We start from the raw sequence: 25,927 nt of genomic DNA, 5'->3' as shown, positions 1-25,927 counted from the left end.
ACAATGTTACTGATGATGTACTAACCCTGATAAACTTTCTTCAGAATAGCTCCTCACTGAATAACTCCTTTCAATGATCTCTGAACACTCTTCAGCCAAAGATTTTTGAGATTTTATAGACATTTTTATGGAAACACTTAACTTGCAACAACCGCCAAAACAAAATTGTTTTATCAATACTTTTGGCGGTAACAATGACAGCCAATTGACACATCGCCATCTAGCGGCGCGTAGACGAACTATTTAGTTCGCTGTACGACACACTGTAGTTTAATTTTTATTCGTTAGATGGCGGGCAGTATTATTTTAATATTTTTATTGATAGATGGCATTAGGTACTATGTTTTATAAAGTGGTAGCAGAATATAAAATGTATTTTTTTTTAATATGTTTTCTTTTTCTCATTATTGTCACTCTAGCGTTATCCCGTTTTTCACGGGATCGGCTTACTTAAAGATTTGACATAACATTCACATAAATAGCCTAATACGTCCCACTGCTGGGCATAGGCCTCCCCTCAATCTATCGGAGGGGAGTATAGTATCGACCGTACTCCATCACGCTGCTCCACTGCGGGTTGGTGGAAGTTATTAGTCTACTAACCCGTGACCAACGGTTTCACGTGCCTTTCACGGAATCATCTTATTTTTTCGGACAATCAGGCTTATCAAGAAGCAGTCCTAGATTTCGACAAGTGATTTTGAAGTTTCGACAGGTCTGGTTTTTTACAGAAGCGACTGCCTGCCTGACCTTCCAACCCGCGAAGGACAAACCAAAATGCATTTCTCAGGAATGTGGGTTTCCTCACGATGTTTTCCTTGATCCAAACATGAATTCGAAAACAAAATCGCCCGTTAATGGTGCAGGTCAATGGTGCATACGGTACAACGGGCAAAATCGACAATCATTTGTTTAGGCCTGTGCTGGATATGAACCTGCGACCTCAACGTGAGAGGCAAGCGTTCTACCAACTGGGCTACCACGGTCCCACCGAGCTTTCTGTTAGACCAACGTGATAAGTAGGTATATATTTTTAAGGAAATAAAACATAGATGGAACATTGTCTATTTTATTTATGTATGTATGTATAGTAATACTTATGCTAGTCATACATTAAGGGCTTTACAACGAAGGGCGAGCGAAACTTCGAGACTTCCATTACACGCTGACATTCAGTTCTTTAATACGAGAAGTGATATTTAGCGCAGTTATACAAAAAATAGTTTATTAGAACAAAAGGGATTAAACCATGTAGGTGGATAATGGCCCCGATTCCTGCAGACACCTCCTAATTTTATTTTAAGTTATACCCGTCATTTTCTTATCCGCCGAAAAGGAAAGGGACGGATGATTGTCAACAAGTTAATTTTAAAACGAATGAATAACCCGGGCGAATAAAATAGGCATCTCGCTGGTATGCAATCCGTTTGACGTGCTGTCTACTTAATTCTGTCGGGTTATTGGCGCATGTAAAATTTTTAGACGGTTGTTTTAGATTATTGCTTAAAATTGACGTGTGTTCCATAAATTTTATGCCTGTCGATTACCCGTCCCTTTCTTTTTCAACGTATAAGAAAATGACAGGTATATAACTTAAAATAAAATTAGATGACGTCTGCAGGAATTAGCACCAGTAGTTAATTAAATTATTAAATGTTTTCGAATGACTAAAAACGATTCTGACAGAAATAAACTTTATTTTTATTTTAATGTGACGTTAAAATCTAGCTCTAAACAGTACTTTTTAAGAGCTTTCATGTTAAAATAAAATTCTGACAACTAAAATGAGCACTTATCAAAATATAGGCTTTATTTGTATGCTACCCGATCCGTCGAGCCCGACAATTTTATATGTATTGTGAAATCGTGGCTCGATTTGCTATTACATTGCCCGATGCATCGGGTCCGATGGATTGTGTAGTGTAATAAGGCCATAAAAATATTTACTTTGTTGATAATAACATGCATAAAACAAAAAAAAATACATAAATAAAAGAGTGTGTTATAAATCCAGTTTACTTTCGCTCACCTCTGTCTACACCAGATTGAACATGGCATGAAGGTATGTTAATAAAATCTACGTTTTCATGTAGTTTCAAAAGCTCTTTCGTAAAACCAAATGTATAATTATAATAATTACATCACTTTGGCTTTAGTGTATAATAATAACTAATACAGAAACTTATAATATAACACTAATGTAAAATAAAATTATGAGTTGAAGGTACCCGAGAAATATTAAATTAATAATACAAAATATAAAATAAAATTGAACAAAAAGTAATTTTATTACTTACAATACTTAACGTATAAAATAACGGACGGAAAAATCTCCTCGGTTTTTTTATTATTCTGTGACAATAATAATTATTATTACAAAATGAAAATAAATATACAAATTGCTAATAAAATTATAGAAATCGGGACCTAAAATTATAACAAGTAGGAACTATTAACCACTTCAAAATTAATGAAAAATAGTGGCCGCAAGTTTCCAAAATATTTTTTTCCTATTGTATTTTTAATCCTAACTATTTATTTCATACACACAAAAGTATACTTTGGACTTTACACCTAGTTTATGATTTGAAATTATTTTTCAACTATTATTTTTTAATAATTTATTTGTTTCGCTCGTTAGAATATGCTGTTTTATCATTATTAAATTATTTCCGATAGTTTATTTTTAATCGATAAAAACATTTGACGTTTACATTCACTCAGTTAACATATTCACACTTAAAAATTTTGGCTTTAGCGGATTTTTAGAGAAAACAATATTGTTTTTTTTTATACTACAACAATGATTTATTCTACTTTGAATTGGAATGTATATCTACTTAATCGATTACCACATTTTTCGTAAATACATCGATATTACTAATTAAACACTAATAATATTTTATAATAATCGTTACTTAGAATAAATAGCTTCAGTAGTAAACTATGCTAACTTTATATTTATTATTGTTCAAATGCGTATACATGTATTTTCTTGAATACAGCTCACAATTAATGCAACATTTTCATTAATAGTCCTGAATATAACTAAATTTATATTCACCCTCAAGTAAACAACACTTTAAGGTGAAATGTGAATAATTCCCGTATACTTTTTAGGAACAGGAATCGTTTATTCATTGGAAGGAATGTTGCCAGTCATATTTAGGGGTTTTAACACGATTTTGTTTACATTTTCAGAGATAGCGACAGTGCTTGTTACGAAAATACTGACGATAGGAAAATGTAAATAATAATATCGTCAATCAAATTCAGCCAATCACCGTAGCGGGCCTGAAACGCGCTAACAGAGTTTTCCTTACTCGACGCACATAATAAATAATAAGTTTCGACCACGCTGTTAGTAAACTGATCATACTGTTTATATGATTAGGAGCGCAAAACTTCAGCAGTTCCATTCAGAAATATGGACCAAGATTTTAAGTACTGGGACGTCAGAACACAATGGGGTAGCCTAGTATTGATGGTTTCCTGCAGAAGAGGCTGTATGGCAAGTACAGTTTGACGTATATCATCAGTTGCTTGTCAGTCAGGCCCCGGCAGGGATTTGTATGAATACTAGGAGAACAGAGGATCTAAAAGGACTCAACCACATTGGCTCAATTCATCTAAAAAAAGCAATATTGCAATTTGATAATTGCGCCTGTGATAAGGTATAGGCACTTAGTTCATCTTGCGATGGATGGACCTTTGACCAATTATTATTGGGATATATTCGTTAGCTTATGCTATGTAAGTGTGCAATGTAATCAACTATCAAATATTTCTTTTTAGATGAACTGCTTCAATTTGGCCTTTTTAGCCCTTCAGAACAGCATTAAGCAAAGATTGATGGAAAATATCTAGGCGCTGGGTCCAACCGAGATTATAAAGTACCAGGAGTACATAGTTCAGCAATAGCTCATATGACAGGCTTCCCCGGCCGCCGGTCAGTAGACGGGGCTGTGTGCGTCATAGTTGAGCTGCAGGTAGGGCGGTATGGCTGCCGACAGCTCGGAGGCGCGGCGTCGCAACGCAGCGATGCTGTGACCACGCCACACCTCCTCCTCACCATGCTCGCCGCCTCCACCTGTAGGAGGAAGTATTATGTTAAATTCAAACTCAACTTAACTTCATTCAGCATAGGCAACACACTTTAGATCGCCAATTTTTACATAACGAACGTCTCGTTCGCCTAAAACTACTGAAGCTGCCAGAAAAACCTCGTAAAAGGGCCCTATTGTTATACAATGTAAGGCTGTCTAATATCGGTTTATAGCGCCTGCTATAGTCTAGGAGTCGAGAGCCACAGGTCTCCAAAAAAACAAAATTAGTCATTAGCAGTCTCGCTTACATTGTGTTAAAGAAGTCTATTCCTTGGTCTACTGATATGCCCGGGATGATATAAGATATAAGCAGCTCAACGTAATAATTAAGCTTTTTATTTAAACCCTAAAGCACATAGGTATGTCATCATTGGCCCCAATGCAACAAAGTGGATTTGAACGAGGTATCGGCGCCGGCGGCGAACTATGCGTGTCGTCTACATCAGAAATCTGAATCACTACATCTGAACATGACAATGATGGCGTGATGGGATAACGGCGTACAAAGTTAAGTAATTAAGTAAGGTACCAGGACATCAGAACATATGGAGAGCGATCACCTGAAGCAGTCGGCAAGGTTTGCTATTACGGCGTGGCGTACAGAACAGTTGAGTTTGAGTACCTGTAGATTATAGAGTAGAGGTACCAGGAAATCAGAACTCACCAGAAGCTGTGGGCGATGCATTGTTGTTCCCGCAGTGCGGCATGTGCGGTGGCGTGGGCGAGCCCTCGAGCGGACCTCCGCCCCCGCCCCCGCCGCCCGGCGCGCCCAGGTTGTTGCAGTACGACATCATCGTGTCTCCTGGAACGTACAGAATAAAGTTAGTTATCTCCTGGCTATCAGAAGAGGGCATACCACGAAACAAAAGTCATAATGAGCGCAAGAGTTTCCGCGGAAAACTGCTATCGTAGCAGTGTTGAAGGAATTACTTTCGTGGTACGGATTCTACACTATGAAAAATTTCGGCACACAAATTCGGTGCTTTTAGGGTTTTTTGGTTGATTATGGATCATATTTGGCAAGTTTACAATAACGCTGATGTTCGCTTATGAATCCACTCACTGGCAACATTGGCAACTTTTACGTACCAGTGTAATATTGTCGTCTTACCAAGTGAGTTGAGAGGGTAATGCGACTGGTACCCCTGTGCGGAGGACACGGAGGTGATGGGCAGCGCAGGGTTGAGGTCCGCAGCTAGTTGCGGTAGACCTCCTGCGCCGAACCCGCCCATGCCGACGCCGCCTTGAGACAGCTGGCCCAGACCTGCAACCAGGGGATTACCGGGTTCTGACAGGTGTCTTGTACAATTGCTTCCTCTGCTCAGCTACAGCAAGCTATCTTCTTCTTCTATCGTGTGGATTGTGAGGTGGATTACCAACCCCATCAACCCTGGTGTCAGGGTTACTATTGAGCCCCCTGACATGACTCATGTAACGACTACTAACTTACACCAGTAAGTAGTAACCGGGACTAACGGCTTAACGTGCCTTCCGAAGCACGGATCATCTTAATTTCGAACAATCTGGTGATTAGCCTGTAATGTCCTAACTAAACTAGGGACCACAAAGTATTTTGTTATGATGTGTCCCCATCGGGAATCGAAACCGGCACCTCCGGATCGTGAGCCCAACGCTCAAACCACTGGCGGAGGTCGTTAGGAAGCTATAATTATTTTCCTCGATAATAAGTGATTTGGATTGTAAAATGAAGTCACAGTTTCCACTAACACAGTTGGCTCGATCATAGACGTCGATACGGCTCACCACCTATCACGTTGGTCTAACAGAAATCTCGTGTGGGTACATTTTTTACGATAGATGTACCTCTGACTACCCCATGAAGCCATACTTTCATCTGGAATTGTTTTGATGATGATCGTCGATCACTGATGATCATAATGACTATTGAATTGTCTTTCACACATTAGAGCTGGTTGATGTAAAAATACCCAGCCAGAGCCAAGTTAGAAGACGAACTTTTCTAGAAACACCCGAGCAGGGATTGGAACTAGTCTGGTTTGACTACAAGGTGTCGTTACCAATTACACAACAAACAAAAAAGAATAAGTAAGAATGTTCCAATAATTACGCTCATCTTTATTCAGTTCCCAATTAAAATACCTTCACAAAGCCACTGACAATGCCGTAAGCGTGGCCATATTGGTCAGCAAAAATTTAGTATCGATCGTCATCGACTCACAAAGAAGGAGGTTAAAAGTACCAGGCTAGCATAAAATATCAACAGCTTACCAGCTGGCATAGACCACGGCCGGTCGCCGAACACGCCGGGGCTGCATACATCGCCTCCGAACGGCGGCAGGCCATGAGACGGCAACAGGGCACCAGGCGAGCGAAACACGTTCGTGCTTTTCTTACGCTTCTTCCATTTCGCGCGGCGGTTCTGGAACCACACCTGCGGGAAAGAGATGGGTAGATGTTTGTCAGTTTTTAATTTACTAGATTTAAAAAAGGAATCTAGTCCAGGGGACTTTTTTAATCATAAAAGTGTCATTTAATGCCTTTTGTTTCTGGCAGCACAACATTTTTTTTGGTTTTCACCGAAGAGTAAGACAAAGGGAACTATGCCCATACAGCCATGTCTTACGTATTTTTTTCTTGATGATTAATGAAATGATGAAAGCATAAACTTTCGAGTTATGAAGCGGCTTGTTGGCACGAAGCGAAAATAGATAGATACACTTTGTTTAGTGAATATTCCGATATAATAACCCTGTCGCGAATGTTTTCCAACTAACTTAATGCGATCATTAACCACAACACACCACTTCGTATTAATTATTTAGATTATTCAATGAAGAAAGCAACTGTCCCGATCCCGTTCCCGCCAAAAAGGCTGGCAGCAAAATATTTTTTATAATATCTAAACAGCGCGTCGTGTAAAAAACAATAGATTTTACATCAAAAAATAGCCGTCATCTTTCAGCAGCTGCAATCCATTATCATATTTAATAATTCGAAATTCAAAATTTGTCATCATCGAGACGTGTAACTTTTAGTAAGTAGCATGTAATAATATGTGTAATGTAATTTAATAATGAGTAGATAAAGTAGTTCATTTTAAATTCAAAATTAAGAACATAATTTTTCAGGTCATTCTTAAAAACTAATGTAGTATATGTAGGTGTTATTATATGTATGTATAATTATTTAGTTATATATAATAGTCAATAATAAATATGTAAGTAGGTGTGCCAATATTTATATATATTAATTTTATATATTTATGTATACTATAAATATGTAGTTAAATGTACTTATTTTATGTAGGTAGTTCTTTTAATTATTTATTTTGTAAAAATGCACTAATCCGCTATTATTATACTTGTACAAAATTTTCCTATACCCGAAGGTTGTCTGGAAGAAATTGCTGCATGAACAATAAGTGTCCTTATCTCTGTATTTTGTGTCCATTGTGCTCAATAAAGTATTTTATCTATCTATCTTTCTGTAGGACCTTATAAACAAAATAAACATCTGCCTTAAATCGTTTCTCAGCCCGTCAAATCCCTTCAGAAACCACACAAACTTCCATAAACAGCGATCAGCATTTATCCTCAGTTTATCCTCACATTATCTATCAATAACTCCATCGCGTTGAGAAATGACGAACAATTCCCCGTGATCTTCGGCTTAACCCACAGCCCCGCCGATGCGGTGATAAATGGGAACCAAGGAAGTCCAGAGGGAGGGGGTTTTAGGTTTCTCTTTGGGATATTAATGGTTTTTGGATACATACACTACCTACTTAAATTATTAAAAACTACAAGTGAGACAAGGCGTCCCAAGCCGGACTTGCGCCAATGAGTTATTAATGTATCTTAAGTGCAGTTTTCACTAACACAGTTGGTTCGACCATTTTAAACGGCGATACGGCTCACCAGCCATCACGTCAAACAGAAAGCTCTGTGAGGCGTGGGTACTTAGTTTATCTTGTGATGGATATACCTCTGACTACCCCAATTGGGATATAGTCGTGAGATTATGTTATTCGTTTCTGCTTCAAAAGACAAAATTCGCCTGAAATGTTCTTGCGAAATTTTTCGTTGACGTTCTAAAGTGAAGGACAATGACAGTTCATGGTAGGGCTGCTAGAAAATATTTTTAAACGACTTCAAAACAGAAAACTTGCAATTTTCTTATTGTTGTAATATAGTTCTTTACCAAACCATATCCCACATAGTGAACGAGTGCCCTCTGCACCGGTTCCCAGGTGGTATAGCCGAACTGCATTGTGTGACGGATGCAGCGGAGACTTGGTTAGGGGAGCTTAAGCTGGATATTTGATCCAAGCAGGATATTTGTGTGCCATACGCAATAATAGTTCTTTACCGCGTAATTTGGTTTTGGTTTTTGATGTAGAGAAATATTACAGTACATACAGTACATACTACGGAGATGGAGTTTAGAATGGATAAACATTGATACATCAAAGTTACATTGCTCTACCATTATTTTAGAACTCGAACAAATTATTTACAAACAAAAAAAACTTCCAACTTCGACAATCACTGGTAAACTCGTCAAAAACTCAAACAAACCAGAGAAAAATAAACTGAAAAACACATTTAACCACTTCGCGAAACAAAAAACAAAAGTGGTAACATTGCAAAAAGACAGACACATTAAATATTGACTGCGACGCGCGAGGGAGGAAGTGGTCCGACTGGTGCGAGGGAGACAGAGGTACTCATTTGGCGACTGTCAACTGCAAACTTCCATTATTTATCGTGTGTCAGACAGCAGCGGCCGACGGAATTTCGTTTCGGAGTTTTCCGCGTTTTCCCCTATTTTGTTTATTGCCTACAACATTATGTTAGGACGCTTCACAGCCTGTTTTCGTGAGGAAATGTAAAAATAGTTGCGTATTTTAGCATCTTTATATATATGTATGTATTTTTGAAAACAGATTCGTAGAGAAGCGTTTGTAGAATTCAGGCATTATTGTAAATGAAAGAAAATTGATATGATCCATTTTAGGACTTCGTTTCGAAAGTAGTTGTCTTCCGATTGCTTTTGGTTCTGCCCACCCTACTACGGATTATGTTAATTTGGCGGTTCTAAAAGGTCCTTCACTTATGACAAGAGCAAGAAAAGGTACAGAACTAAACATATAATGTATATGTGTGTCGTAGATTTAACCTAAATAAACTTTTTTATATATTTTTTTTTTAACTAGAGGTAGAAATATCAAACTAAAATAAAGTTAATTTGATTTGAACCTGCAGCTATTTTCAAGCGGGGACGAGCATGTTAACTAATATAAAATAAAATAAATAAGTATAGAAAAAAAATATATAGTCTCTATGCCAACGCCATCTATCCGAAAATTTTGTTGAAAAAAAAGTTTTGTTGAAATCCCGTGCAATTTTGAGATTTTCTATTCAATTTTTTATTTATGAGCTGGGTGGTGTAACAAGGGTCATCAATTATACTCAAAAACAAAGATAACAGAAGCATAAAAGTAGAAGATTAAACGATGGCAACTCTTAACAGTACCATCTATATGTTTTAGGGTACGTTCCCCAAACAAAATATGCGATTTGGTATTTGCTGTCGCTGCGCACTTATTTTTCACGCGCAAAATGTCAAATAGCAATATTGCTTTTTTTAGATGAATTGCATCAATGTGGTCTTTTGAACCTCCCAGTTATCATCGCCAATCACATCATCACCAGCCCATTAACGTCCCCACTGCTGGGGCACGGGCCTTCCCTATGGATGAATAGGGAGATCAGGCCTTAAACCACCACGCGGGCCCAGTGCGGATTGACGGTTATTAACGACTGCTAATGCAGCCGGGACCAACGGCTTAACGTGACTTCCGAAGCACGGAGGAGCTCGAGATGAAAACTTTTTTTTTTGTGGTCACCCATCCTATGACCGGCCTTTGCGAAAGTTGCTTAATTTCAATAATCGCAGACCGAGCGCGTTTACCGCTGCGCCACCGAGCTCCTCAGCGCCACCGAGCTCCTCCAATCACAATTTCCCAACAATTCAGTAACCATTCGCATTACAATATATTGAATATTTCAAAACCCATACTTATAACGTAAAAGGTGTAAAGGTGTGTAGTGTATGTCGTCACTATCGTGAGGGTTGAGTTAGCGACGAGTGTTTGTTCTTCGTGTTGCCTCGAACGTGCACTTGGTAGGGTGTGGTGCGAGTAGAGGAGGTAGCGGGAGCGGGGGCGGAAATGTAAGCGTTTTTCTCACAGCTGCACAAGCCTAATGCCTTGTCGAGGCATTTGTAGCCGCCGATTGTTCTCCTCTTGTAACTTTTGTAATTGTTTTTAGTACATTGTTTTAAGTTTAATTTGGATTTGAATAAAACATAAATCTATTTTTTTAAAGATTTACATATTTTAATTAAGATGTGCATACCTAATAAAGAGTGCAACGGTTAATGATGGCGTCATACGTGTATGTTTTATACGAATTCTATAAAAATGTATCGTTTTGTGCTTCGTAAAGAGTATCTCATTCGACTAGGTTATACTGTTGCCTATTGAATATATTCCTATTAGTCGTCCGTTTCCGCTCCCGCTCCCGCCGACACAAGCACCACACCCCCGCGTGAACACACTAATACGCTTCCCAAACATACCGCAACTAACTGTTGCTACCTGTGTCTAGCGGCTTTGTATGGAGTATGCTCCATATTTAACAGAAGCTTTTATAAAAGCATTATAAAATAGATTTTTGCTTTTTTCTTGCATAATTATTCTTCACTAAAAAACTTAAGTATGATCGGCTATTTGCAAAAAATACTTTTGTATGCAGTATCTTACGAAAAGTAATGATAAAATTGCAGCATATCACATAAAATATACACTGCCGGTAAAGTGGTTACGGAATTTGAGACGTGTTGTAGTAAAAGAGAGTGGGATTGAACCGGCGACAGAGGTTCTCATACAAAATGCGCGTTAGAGGTTTTCCAACATCTTTCTTCTACTCCGTGGTGCATACCTTCACCCTGCTACTATTTACCATCTTCTTATTTACGAGTCGATGGCGATCGATACTAAATTTTTGCTGACCAATAATAGGCCACACTTACGGTATTGTCAGTAGCTTCGTAAAGGTCTTTAATAGTGCAGGTGTTATGGCACTTAGGACAGCATAAAAGGTGAGCCATAGTTTGTGGTGATACTCCACACTCGCAATCATCGCAACCATCAACCACATAGGTAGGCAACCTGCAGAGATTATCCTTGCAGCGGCCAACCTGTGTCCGGAGCCTATTTAAAGACTTCCATGTGGGCCACGCTAGGTTGCTTCCAGGCGGGAGACCCTCCGATGGCGCGATAAAAGGGGTGGGAGAACACTTCCGCCGCCAAAGATTTAAGCGGGCTTGGCTAGGTTCGGAATGGATTCGGAACTATTTACCATCACACCCCCAAACACAACCACCAGACAGGGTCTATAATGCGCGCATCTGTATTCGCGACCCGTGCCCGCAGTAAATATCAATTTACCGCGACGATACCGAAGCGATCGACCGAGCTATGATCAGAATAAGGATGTCTTTATTCCTAATAGCCGATAAAATCGAGAAGGTTTTATCGGGAATTCTTAGATAAAGCGTTTAGGAATATAACTTTGACGGGTTTGTAATGTTTTGGAAGAATATAAAGTACGTTAGGACCTTATGATGTTTACAATACAGTCAGTTTTCTTTGTATGTCCTTTTGTATATGTTAACGGAAATGTATGTAATATCTAAAATCGCACGGAAATGTGTGAAATAAATTATATTATACTTGCACATTACACATTTGCTAAATAGCAATCGGAAATGTAAAACATTTAAGATATTGGTGGGTACGCGGGGACGCATTTATAATTACTTAATTATCAGACTGATTACTTGCCGAATGGAAATTTGATTTTATAAAAATAAATATAAGTTGATTTTGTGATACGTTAAAACTTAATAGACAGTTGATTTTAGAAAATTTAATTAGGTAGATAATATGAACATATTATTATTGTTTTGACTGTTACCCGATTGTCTCGATAAGTGCTATAATAAAAAAAATTCATTAACAACGCGTTTTATTATTCCTTGATTTCATACATTTCCGGTAAAATATACAAAAATTAAAGTCAAATTTTCACAGCGTCAGACTTATAATGATCGGGAACCAGAATGTATCTGGTGTCAGGGTTACTGTTGAGGCGTCAAAGGCCCCTGACATAGCTCATGGTAACGACTACTTACTTACATCAGTAAGTAGTAACCAGGTTAAAGTGTCTTCCGAAGCATGGATCATCTTACTTTCGGACAATTTGGTGATCAGCCAGTAATGTTAGGACATTACTACTAACTACTATTACCAAACTAGGGACCACAAAGTCATTTTTGTAATATGTCCCCACGGGGAATCGAACCCGGGACCTCCGGATCGTGAGCCCAGCGCTCAACCACTGGTCCACTGAGGTCGTTCGTAAGTCCCGTGTAACAGGGGGCGAATCCTGGAAACACATTAATTCAAACTCAAGTCGAAGCCCCAGAAGCGAGTGTCTTTGTTTCAGAAGAATTCAAGTTCCATTTAAAAAAATAAACTATTTAACCAATAGGTATGCATAAACGAAAAAGATGTGTCAAAACCTTCGTATGGAGTATAGCCCTCTATGGATGTGAAACTTGGACACTGACACAGAAGGACAGAGAGAGACTCGAGGCCTTTGAAATGTGGTGTTGGAGGAGGATGGAAAGAATAAGTTGGACAGAAAGGGTTACAAATGAGGAAGTGCTAGTAAGAGTAAGGGAAAAGAGACAAATACTGAGAATTATTGAGGACAGAAGAGGCAAGATGATTGGACACCTAATAAGACACGACGAATTCATTAAAAACATCATAGAAGGAAAGCTAGAAGGAAAGAGAGGAAGGGGAAGACCAAGAAGAGCTTACATGGAACAGATTAAAGAAAAGGTTAACGTCGTGTCTTATAGGGAAGTAAAGGAATTGGCCTTTGATAGACTGGAATGGAAAATGCTACACCGACAAGAGCGTGGCTCTTAAATTGATGATGATGCATAAACGGCATTCTGAATTTGAATCTTTCTATTCTATTTTCAAAACACAGCAAACAACCGACTGCACGAAGCGTTTGTTTCAACGCCTACACACAGACATACGTAGTACTTGTGAAGCATACAGTGCTATGGAACACAGTAGAGCGGTACATACAGTAGCATACAGTGGAACGGTACACACTGTACACAGTGCGTAGTGTAGTACATACGGCCGCCGCTCGATATGTACGCGCGCGCGCCCCGCGACCCACTAGGGAGGGGAACTTGTCGATAAAAATATTGGTTTTATCGATGATTTTAATTAAATTTATGTAATTTCAGTGTGGTGTAATAGTTTAAACGCTCATCCCCGTTTGACAAAAGATGCGAGACTTCTTCGATATTTTTTTCTCATTATAGCCTCTCATTGTCATTTGTTGTCAGATAGAATTGTCAAACTTTTTATGAACATAACAGTAACATAATATTAATTGTGCGTGTCTTTTAAAACCATTTGAAGCAGAGACTGGCAATCATTTATACTTAGGAATTATTACCAAATATAGTAAGTACCTACACTTACTAAACCTAACAGTAAGGCAGATAAGAGTCGTAATCACTACTAATAAGTAGGTAATTAAAACACATTTTAACAGGTTCTTATAGCGTTTAAAGCAAGGATGAGACTCCCGATATTTATAAGTAGGTAGTTTTAATTCGTTCTTCGTTAGGAACTTTTCATTCATAATCTCAAGTTTTTAATTCTTTTTGGGAATGTAGAACACATATCGTCTGAAGATGGTTTTGCAGTAGGTATGATAGGATAAACAAGTTTGAATCAATCATTGACGAACTCGACGAAACCATGGAAGACTATGTGGAGTAATCTCGACTCAATGTATTATCCTGTTGATAGATCTGTGGCATATTTAAGCTGTTTTATACAAAATTGATTGACAAAACAAACTTCGGGCGAGCGAATAGAAAATTCACAAACGATAAAATTAAAAATTAATTCTATCGACATCTGAACGTTGAAGTATTCCCTATCGCCCCGCCCCGTCACATCCGGTTCAGCGAGCGGAAGTTATGTGCTCACTTATATTATGTTGGTAGCGCTGTTTCTGCGCTCAATTTATATTGCTTTTCAACGAAATGTCTATTAAAATGTTCAATATTGAAAATTCTTTTGAGTTTTCGCATTTTTTCGCTTGACAACTTTGTGTTTTGCTCAAGAGTTAATGTCATTAAATTTATGAGGTAATTCTAAGATGATGGAAGAAATAATGAAAAATACTTCATTAAAAGGTAAATATTATGTTTAAGGTACACAAAAACTCATGTCGGTTATCTACTGGAATTTGAAATTGGAAGAGAAACAAATTGTCAAAAGAGTTGCATATTTGTATTTGAGTAGATAGTTTAATGAACTTTATAGTAACAAACCTATCCCATCTCGTTAAACAACGCTTTATGCTGTCATTGAATATAATATGCTCAACTTATAACCTATTTGTAAGAATATAGGTAAGTTTTTCCTTTATCTCTGGCTACGAATTCAACTTATAATAACATTTTTTCCAATATTCCCGCCGCTTAAACTTCGCCAATTTCCTTCAAACAGAAACGAAAAATTAATACAACTCCATTCCTTAAGAAGCATGAACTTTATATTAGCCATTTCCCCGTCCCCGCTTAACAAAGGATTCCTTTTAATTAGAGCGAGGGAGACAACAGACGTACAATATTATATACTTTACTAGAAGAGCGAGAGAGACAGAAAACGTCGCAGTTAGATTAAAATGTCTGTCTTATTGTTTTACGTACTTCTCGCGCTATCTTATTGTTAAACTTTGAGTCGCGAATCCCTTTTTATTGTAAGGACTATTATTGCTTTGCCGAGATTGTTATTAAGACGGTGAAGTAAAATGTAAGATTAAAGGTGTAATTTTGTGAGGTTTACGGAAATGTAAAATGGTTGGGTTTGCGTAGGTTAGGAGCAGTAAGTTATTGGAGACCTTAGACCGCGATTGACTTGTGTAGTTGAGTATCGACAGAGTGACGTCATACATTATGTGAAAACGACTATCTTGTTCTTCTACAATATACAGCAATCGAGCGATAGTCTCACCTTCGCCATTGTAGTTCATCATCATCACCAGCCCAATAACGTCCCCACTGCTGGGGCACGGGCCTTCCCTATGGATGGATGGATAGGGAGATCGGGCCTTAAACCACCACGAGGGCCAAATACGGATTGGTGGTTATTAACGACTGCTAATGCAGCCGGGACCAACGGCTTAACGTGCCTTCCGAAGCACGGAGGAGCTCGAGATGAAAACTTTTTTTTTTGTGGTCACCCATCCTATGACCGTCCTTGGCGAAAGTTGCTTAACTTCAACAATCGCAGGCCGAGCGCGTTTACCGCTGCGCTACCGAGCTCCTCACATTGTAGTTAACCCTAGTAAATAATATTGCAAAACGTGCACGTCATTCTACCATAAAAATAACCTACATCTGTAAAAACGGATGCAATAGTACGAAACAGCTCTAATCTATTTTTAACAGAATCAGAATCAGAATCATTTATTCAATGTAATTATCATGGATAAACTTGTTGAAGGTCAATGTAACATTTTTGAATTTACGTCATTTAGCAAGGTGTTATGGCTGAGGAGAAGAAATGACAAGAAACTGCAACAGCAACACATCTTTTAAATCAATGAGGGTAACATTCGTTCTATGATGGATGTGGTGCGACTAATTCGTAGTGAAAGCCACAGGGCCTCGCCTTAAGATATAATTTCTCATTTTATGCAAAGTACATTTGCAGACACACTTATATTGCAGTCCTAATATGATAATTACGTTATCCTCTCATAGGAATATGATCAATTCAATTCTAAAAACTAAAGCATTTAATTCGCACCTTAAGTACCAACCGACACTGTATCATGCCCATAAACAATGGGTAATATAACAACAAAGAAAACCAAACCCCACAAAGTCAATGAACGCGGCACTAAGACAGATGTATCTCAAACGCCGGGGCGGGTGCTCCTAACACTCCCGTCGCTCCGAATGCTCCCAACACTCCGCGGCCTCCAGGGAGAGTTAATTCCTTTTGCATGTAGCTGTCCGTCTGTGTCCCCCCCCCCCCCCCCACCAAACGAGGGGTATTTCAAAGAGCGATGGATATTTAAAAAAGTATTTCTTCAAATTTTGACTGAGAGCCGCTAGAGCTTTTTAATTTTCTGTAGGTTGGTATTTTGGTTGTTTTAAATGAGATCTTGAGTATATGATGTTAAAACAATTTCTTTACCAACAAAATTCTACGTTAATAATGCAACTTATCTATCTAGGCATTGATCCGTTTTTCACGGGGCCCGCTTACCTAACCTGAATATTTGACAGGTCCGGTTTTTTACAGAAGCGACTGCCTGTCTGACCTTCCAATCCGCGAAGAGAAAACCAGCCCAATACATGTTAGGTCACATAATCTCCAGGCATTTATTGGAAATGTGGGTTTCATCACACAAATTCCGACAATCATTGGTTTAGGCCTGTGCTGGATTCGAACCTGCGACCTCAAAGTGAGAGGCAAGCGTTCTACCAACTGTGCTGCCACGGCTAATAATGACAACTAAAAAGTATATATTTCAAGGATGTCGTGGGAATTCAGAAAAATGAAATTATATATAACTTGACAAATTTCCCAAAAGCCGAATGACTTTTACAATTCTTAAATAATAATGTAACGAAACGGTAAATGTCTATTATATACAATACTAATAAAACAAAACTGAACTGTCAGAATATAACTTAATTAAAAATAATTCTGCAGATTAAGACGAGGAATTCCCTAAAGATATATGTACCATTACGAATTCAAATATTTGTAAAGTTTTACAAGACTAACAATCCTTTTAAAATAGAGTTTCTTATTTATTTTTATTTTTTTTTCATCGAGTACGTTAAAAATGACACTTTAAAAGCGAACATTTAAAATAGACTTAGAAAAAAAAAAGTAAATTCGCACCAAATAAATTACCAAAAGCGAAAATTCATTGCCATATTAAAAAATAATATATTGTCTTACACAAATCCCCATGAATCCTCAGTTGGGGTAACACCTAATTACGTGCGCTCGCCCCTACATATTGACTTTTAAATCCGAGGCGCGCCGGGGGGCAGCGTTGTATTATTAACGGATTACGGCGCTCAATTACCCTGTTTGTAATGTAATGGACTGGAAAAATAAGTCCGCTTTAATGTGTTCAAATATCGATAAAATGAGGGTACATCACTATGCTTTGTTTTAGTGTTGTGGATAGTTTTCTAGCGGTGTAGTTTTTTAAATTGTTATTCCTGTTCCGGCTTTTGATTTTGTTGATTTATAATACGAACATAATAAAACCATCACTAAAATGACGACTTTGAGCGTTTCATCAAAAACCAAATAATTTATACATTGTTTTAAAAAACCAAATAATTTCCTGAATTCCGAGGTTTTCTCAAGCAATCCTGCTATGTTTGGTGAACTGGGGGGTTAAAATGGCCACATCAAAGCAATTCATCTAAAAAGCAATATTGGAATTTGACATTTGCGCATATAAAAGTAAGTGCGCAAAGCAAACAAATGTCAAACAGCAATATTAGTTTTAAGAGGAATCGCTTCGATGTGGCTATTTTAACCCACGGTCGCATGATTTGGAGAATTTGCAACAGTTCAGTATATAATACAAACATTATTATGATACATCAAAAGTGGCAATTATAGACTTCCAGTTTATATTCTCACATACCAAGGTCGCAGATACTAAAAATAATATTTTACAAACGAGAAATTGGCTGTTACATGTCTTTTCATTATGGCTTTTGTTTTTTATTTCACGTTCTTTTATTTTTATTTTTGGCCTGTGCCCGTCCGTTTATTACGCTGTTTATGTTTTTGTCTCCTCATATCCATCTCTGACAGAGAGCAGCAGTAACTGTTAGTACTATTCAGAGGCGGAGCACAGGAGTCCTAGTACGGCTTTGTAATAGACTACTCTGGGCGCCATCCCACTTGTATGCAGTCGATCTTCAAATCTACACTCAGGCTCCTTTGTGTGATCTCTCTGATGCAATACAGGTGACCAACAGAAATCTAAAGTGCATCGCAGACTGGAGCCACTCTTATGGCCTAAAGGTCAATCCTACCAAGACTCAGACCATTTTAATTGGAAGTCGCTGGTTCGTGTCTAGAATTGACTTTAATACTTTGCCCCCTATAACGTTTGACGGTGTACATGTTCCGTATAGCCAGCCATACTGTTAAGAATCTGGGCATTATCTTTGACGAGTGTTTCTCCTGGAAACCTCAGGTGACAGAAGTTAGCAGGAAGGTGTTTGCCGCGTACGGGTCGCTAAAGCGTCTAAAAAACCTCTTGCCGACCAAAACCAAGATCACTCTAGCACAGTGTCTCGTCCTGCCTATTTTAGATTACGCGGACGTTTGTTACCCGGATCTCTCTGTGGAACTAGTTGCAAAACTTGAACGTTTACAAAACCTATGCATAAGATTTATTTTTGGCCTGCGGAAGTTTGATCATGTTACCGACTACCGTGCGAGGCTTGGGTGGTTACCGATTTATCGTCGGAGAGACTGCCATATCCTGTTCCTTCTATATTCCGTCCTTTTTTACCGACTTCAAAAAAGGAGGAGGTTCTCAATTCGACCGTATATTTTTTTTTTTTTATGTTTGTTCGGGCATATCTTCGTCGTATATGAACCGATTTTGATAATTCTTTTTTTGTTTGAAAGGAGATGTACCCAAGGGGGTCCCATGTCAAGAAAGTCAGGATCTGATGATGGAAGACCAGAGAAATCGAGGGGAATTTTCAAAAATCGTAGGAGCGACTAGTGCGTTTGTAAAGTCATATTGATCGGATCGCTCTTTAGGCTTCGGGAAAACTTCCCGACCTTCGAAAACTGGTCAGCATCAGGGAGACACCCTATGGCCTGGCAAAACTATACAACCTGGAGCAATTTTTCTTTCACGAAACGTATTTAAATCTTGATCAAATCCAAACGCCGGTGCAAAAAAACAAAATGGCGGAAAAAAAAGATGGCCGCCATACAAAATTTTGTCGATTTTAGAAGAAGCCCCTTTGGGTAAAAATAATGTATGGGGCGCTTACTCAAAACGTCATGTAGAGTACGGAAATACTTTCTGGTCACCAAAAACTGCTCCGCATCAGAGAGATACTCTACGGCCTGGCAAAACTATCGCACGTGAACCAATATTTCTTTCAGAGCACTTATTTAAATCTTGGTCAAATTCCATAGCGCGTGAAAAAAAAACAAAATGGCGGAAAAACAAGATGGCCGCCATAGACAATTTAGTTTTTTCAGAAAATGTCTCGGGGTATAAAATATATATCGGGGTTGTGATCGGATCGTCATGTTAAGTATGGAAATACTTCCCGATTTTCGAAAACTGCTCCGCATCAGGGTGACACCCTACGGCCTGGCGAAACTATCGCACCTGAACCAATTTTTCTTTCACGAAACCTATTTAAATCTTGGTCGAATTTAATGGCCGGTGAAAAAAATACAAAATGGCGAAAAAACAAGATGGCCGCCATACAAAATTTTGTTTTTCCAGAAAATGTCTTGGGGTTAAAAATGATGTATAGGGGTGTGATCGGAACGTCATCTTTGAAAACTGCTCCCAATCAGGGAGACATACTACGGCCTGGCAAACCTATTGCACCTGGATTTTGTTTGTTTCCACGACACCCATTTAAATCTTGGTCAAATTCTGTCGCCGGTGAAAAAAAACAAAATGGCGGAAAAACAAGATGGCCGCCATACGAAGAGGGACAGTTTCGAATAAACAGGACACGCGAGCTGCTTTAGCAGCGAGCGAACCACGCGAAATCTACTGTATCTATATGTGTGCGTGAGTGTGTATGATAGCAGCTTCCACTGACAACCACATGTGTGTATGTGTGTGTGTGTGTGTGTGTGTGTGTGTGTGTGCGCGTGTGTGTGTGTGTGTGTGTGTGTGTGTGTGTCTGTGTGTGCGTGTGTCTGTGTGTGTGCGTGTGTCTGTGTGTGTGCGTGTGTCTGTGTGTGTGCGTGTGTACGTGCGCGTGTGCTCGTGTGCGTGTGCGCGTGTGTGAGTGTGTGTGTGTGTGTGTGTGTAAACATGTTCATCAATAATAATTGTGATCACTACTAATCATATATTATTATATACAGGGTGTTAGTGACATCGTAACGAAAACTTTGAGGGGTGATTGAGGCCATGATTCTGAGATGATATCAAGTGGAATTTTCCGTCGCAAAAGTATGGAATTGAAAATAATTAAAAAAAATACAAAAATTTTCAGGATGATTCAGACTGAAAATTCCACTTGATATCAACTCAGAATCATGGTCGGAAACATCCCCCTCAGTATTCGTTACGGTGTCACTAACACCCATACCTACTTGTATGGCTACCGTATGTACTTGTGTGGGGTGTAAGTGACATCTAACACCCTGTATCAATATAAATCAGAAAATCTGTCTGTCTGCATCCTTGCTCAGTCTAACCATCACTTAAAATCGTAAAATAAAATAAAATTTTTAACAAAAAAAAACCGACTTCAAACGCAAAACTAAAAAGCAATAAATATACTTCGCACAAAGTAATTAGTACGTATTTTCAATTAGTTAATTATTTTATAATTCTGAAGTCGGTGCCAAGTAAATGCTACAACAACCCTACTACAATATCAAATTACTATGTACACACAATATTGTTTAATACCTATATCAAAGCAATTACAAAACAATGTCAAACAAAAAATTACAAAACAATCAGTATTGAAAAATATATGAATCGGTACTTCGTTGTAGCATTTCCTTGGCACCGGCTTCAGAATTATAAAATAATTAACTAATTGAAAATACGTACTAATTACTTTGTGCGAAGTAAATTTATTTATTGCTTTTTAGTTTTGCGTTTGAAGTCGGTTTTTTTTTGTTAAAAATTTTTAACCCTAAATCTCCTTGCTATCTTAAAGATCGCTTCGTCTTTCATTCTTCCACTCTTACCCGCAACCTCCGTTCATCCAACAATCTGTCTCTAAATATTCCTTCCCATTCCTCAACTTTCTACTCCAAGTCTTTCACGGTGCAAGCTGTCCGTTTGTGGAATTCTCTGCCTGAAAGCATTAGGAGAGCTTCGTCATTGGAGTCCTTTAAACGGCAAGTCAAGGCGCATTTCCTTACCTCTATTTCCTCTTCATCTTCATAATCTATCTACTCCTTTTCTTCCATAGTATATGAAGTAGTTTAAGTAGTGATATTTATTTATTATAACAATTATAATTATGTGTATTATTATTATGTAGTTTATGTAGTCGAAAGTGTATTTATTTTTATATGCACAAGTATTCCCATGCTGCACTATCCCGCTATATTACTTAATATTCAATATCTCCTATACTTAAAGGTTGCCTGGAAGAGATTGCTACTTAGCAATAAGGCCGCCTATTGTACTAATTCTATTTCTCTTTTGTTTTGTATTTTGTTTTTTCCTGTTTGTGCAATAAAGTATTTGTTATGTTATGTTATGAATTAATTTATTATTTATCACCCATAATTGTATATAGTCAGGAGCTTAAGTGTTTATCTTCCGATTATTTTAGTCTCTGTCTACCCCATTTGAAATAACAGGTATGTTAGCCTTAGTTTAGCCAGGGACCGTGCCCTGGATAACAGGGAACGGCAACTCCAAAATCCGGATAAAAATAGCACTGACCACAAAATTAATAGTGAATTTCCCGGATTTGACGTGAACTAACGATCGGACCGGACTCTCTTTGAACCACCTGGGAATCAAAACCGCAGTCATCGCCCCACAGACGACTTATTAACTACTGCCCCTACTACAAATTAACGCGCCCTGATCCTATGGATTAGGACAGAGATTACATGTTTGCGGCCAGGATGTTTATGAAAAATTCTGGGGTTTAGTCAAAATAGGGCTGGGTTAATTTGGGATAATAAATGTAAAAATAATGAGATATCCATCTAAAATATTTACAACTACGCAAACTTACAATGTTCGTGGAAATATATGTATATTGAAGGAATAACTGTTAAAAGAGTTTAAAAGAGTTGCAATAAATAGATCGAATAATTATAATCGATTTTCTTTCTGTAATAGTATTCCTTTATTTTTTATAGAACATCAAAAAAGAAAATAAATAATAATTCTTTCTCCTATAAATAATATTATATTAGGTAAAATAAAAGTCATAGTCAATTATTTAATTAAATACCTGCCATCTTACTATTCGGTACGACTGCACCGAACTTGTATTTATCGTTCATTGGCACTATTGTGGTTCCACTAATGCACTTATATAATGACACGCACAGATTTTTTACTGTTATTTAAATATTGTTTAAAATTGAAAAGCACACATACAGTCGATAGAATTATTCGTATCAGATAGATAAAAAATTGCCACAGTAAAATATTATTAAAAAAATAATTTGTTGGGTTGCCAACACTTACTCTATTTTTATTTACACAGCCACACTAAATAGTGGTAGCTTTTAGTTTTATTTTTGTATAGTATCATCCCTTACTCGTCCCTCCCATCCCTAGTTATTGCAACCGGCAGCAAATAATGCTAAATCACGCAAATCCCGCGGCGGGGCGTCCGACAATTCTGCCGCCAAAAATTTTTCGCCTTCGCACATTATTTTTTATTGTGAAAAGTGTATATTGCCTCTTTAGCGGATCAACGACGTAATAAGGTTATAGTTTATTGTGTAATATTTGTAATTTGTTTCCTATAAGGGGCACTGTTTTAAGTGTGGATTTTCGTTGACTTTTTTGAAATTATAGTACGGGGAAGAAAATAAAAGACAAGCTGTAGAAAGACAGAAACGGTTAGTTTCGGCTCGATGTGCAGTATTTACTGCCGCGCATTTTATACTATCTGTTGTATTAGGAGTAACGAAAAAAAAAATACTTATCCTCCCAAGCATGTTACAACAGTTGACTAATCAAGAATATTATACAATATAATTAAAGCACATAATAACGGGTTCTTACTGCGTTTAAATGGGGATATGAGACTCCCGATATTTCGGCACTGTTGCAAGTGCCATGATCACGGGATGACTGATGAGGTTGGAGTGGATTGGAGTGTGGAGTGGATCATGGCACTTGCAACAGTGTCGAAATATCGGGAGTCTCATATCCCCATTTAAACGCGGTAAGAACCCGTTATTATGTGCTGTAATTATGATAATAACCGCGTAAACTTAAAACAATGTATTATACAATATGATGAACTGACGGGGGTTAAAATGGTCACATCGAAGCAATTCATCTAATAAAGCAATATTGCTATTTGACATTTGATTGCATTGCGTACTTACTTTTATATGCGCAAATGTCAAATTGCAATATTGCTTTTTAGATGAATTGCTTCCATGTGGCCTTTTTATCCTCCTGTTTATATGTATTATGAACGAGAGTGTTGCTTGAAGATTTGTCTGTCATTTAACTTTTTTAAAACATAATAATACAACAAAATTTAACACAACGCTGGTGATGAGTATCTCAGCCTATCCCATATTGATATAGGTGTGATGCTCTGTTATGTTAATAATACAGTTTCGTATTTTGTGTTACTTAGTTTTGTATTGATAATTATTTATTTATTTAACGTAATTATCATGTATAAACTTGTTGAAGGTCAATTTGATATTTAAGTATGATGTCAAATAGTTTTATTATATGTACTTATAAAATAAAAATATAATAATAATATATATAATATTTTTTATTTATTTTTAGTAATTGGTAACAGATGGAATAAAATTATAAATATGTGGCCCTATATTTTTAATTTTACCTGGCTGGTTTTTATTCTTTTGTTTTATTCTTTTTGTTTCTCTCTCGATTGGATGCGTCAATTTTAGTGCAGTATTTAATTGTAATATCTAGATATGTACAGTCATGAGCAATATAATGTACCCACTTTAGGACTCTGTCGCACTAACATATTTGACATTTAGTGAGACTTACAGTTCAATTTGTCAAAAAAGTTAATGTGACATGGTACCAAAGTGTATACATATTAATGCTCGTGACCGTATATGAATATTGTAAAAGCTAGATGGGTATCTAGTAGATTAACTACCTAAGTACATCCTCACGTGGGCCAGAGGTAGTATTGCCACAATATAAATGTCCACACCAAACCCTCCTTTTAACCCACACCTTATAGTTAACCCCTCTTTATAATTTGAAACACAATCAAATTAATCATCAAATTGACTTTCCAGTCAGCATCTGCCGATTAATACACGTACCAGGTGTTGACTGTTCACCCCGCAAGACACACACCTTGATGATCCCCAAGTATTGTTCTGATTGCATATGAATTACTATTGAATATATTGAAAGGGTGATGGGCGATGTATGAGGGCCGGGTTCATCTTTTGACGAGGTTGCTTGTATTATAATAATTACCAACTTATTGTTTGTAAATTGAATTCATTTTATTCAGCAGTAACAGTGTATTTTATTTAGAATAAAAATAAAAATGACAGTCAAATAAATATAACAAGACTATAATAATTATAATTATTTGCATTATTATTTTATTTTTATCTATAGTATAGTAACATTAATATAGTTTAGAGTTTAACAATTACAGTATATTTTATGTATTATCTATACATAAATAAATAAATTATATTTATAATTACCATTAATAATTATAATATTTTTTTTTTGTAACGTGGTCTTACTTTATTCATCTTTAATATATATTTATTGGATCTTTACCATTTTTTTTTCTTTTTACATATAAATATATTTTGCATTTAATATATATCGATATTTTTCTTATTCCCCCTGAGTCGCGCGTTCACAGCATCACTATCGCCATTCATCTGGCAAAGCCAACATTACCGAACATTAACATGCGGCGCGGACTGTATTGAGATTTATTACCGGCGCGACTGTACCGCCGGGGAATAGAGCTAGTATTGATCAGATGACCTTTGAAAACCGTTTTAGAAAAACATGTAGAAATTTGGTATTTCATTTATTGTGCCGGAGTGTACCTAATGCTAGTATGCGATTTTTAAATATTTGTGATTAATTATTCAATTTATACTAATTAATTATAGAAACTTTAACAAAAAGCTCCGTGAGGCGTGGACCACCACTTAAGATATATGCGTGAGCTTTTTTTTGACGTGATTTATTGTAAATTTTCCGCAGACGGCATTAACTACTTGGCCGGACAAATGGGGAGCGCTGAAGGCTCCTGAAGGCTCTCACCCGGTACAACGTTTAAGACAACAGGCCTGAGGGTGCCCAGTTGGGCGCGAACCTCGGCTCAGGGCGTCGTCTCAGAGGAAAAATATTTGAAAGTCATGAGCTTATGTTTATGGAAACTGTAGTAAAACTATGAACTAAGGTAAGCGCACTCAAGTGAAATCGGGACAAATGCTAGGACGGACATATTTTTAACCTAGTGTTTTATATATTATTATAATTTCTATAATATATATTCACATACAACTTGAATACGCCCTTGGAAGGTACGGAAGATTCAACGCGGGCAAAATTGCATTCATTCGGTAAACTTTAAATAGAAGTAGATAAAAAATATAACAACATAATAGAAAAGAAAGAAACCAAATACAAAATAAAGTTTAGACTACACACACGAAAATAAAACTTCCGAACATCAACCAGAAGCTGCAA

At 37.4% G+C, this 25,927-nt stretch overlaps 1 protein-coding gene across 1 annotated transcript in view; it reads right to left on the bottom strand.

Annotated features, from left to right (window-relative positions):
• Positions 1-1,055: 1,055 nt before the first annotated feature.
• LOC126377582 (homeobox protein orthopedia-like) overlaps positions 1,056-25,927 on the bottom strand; it is a 48,820-nt gene continuing 23,948 nt past the window's right edge. Inside the window, exons 5-8 of the mRNA XM_050025392.1 lie at positions 6,357-6,519; positions 5,218-5,370; positions 4,771-4,908; positions 1,056-4,090 (exon numbers count right to left, since the gene is read on the bottom strand). Coding sequence (XP_049881349.1) covers positions 3,951-4,090; positions 4,771-4,908; positions 5,218-5,370; positions 6,357-6,519 — 594 coding nt within the window. The 3' untranslated portion in view covers positions 1,056-3,950. The remainder of the gene's footprint in view (positions 4,091-4,770; positions 4,909-5,217; positions 5,371-6,356; positions 6,520-25,927) is intronic.

The sequence above is a fragment of the Pectinophora gossypiella genome, chromosome 23 (genome assembly GCF_024362695.1).
Source record: "Pectinophora gossypiella chromosome 23, ilPecGoss1.1, whole genome shotgun sequence".
Classification (NCBI taxonomy): domain Eukaryota; kingdom Metazoa; phylum Arthropoda; class Insecta; order Lepidoptera; family Gelechiidae; genus Pectinophora; species Pectinophora gossypiella.
The sequence above is the reverse complement of the archived record's forward strand: the minus strand, read 5'-3'. Positions and strand labels throughout refer to the sequence as shown.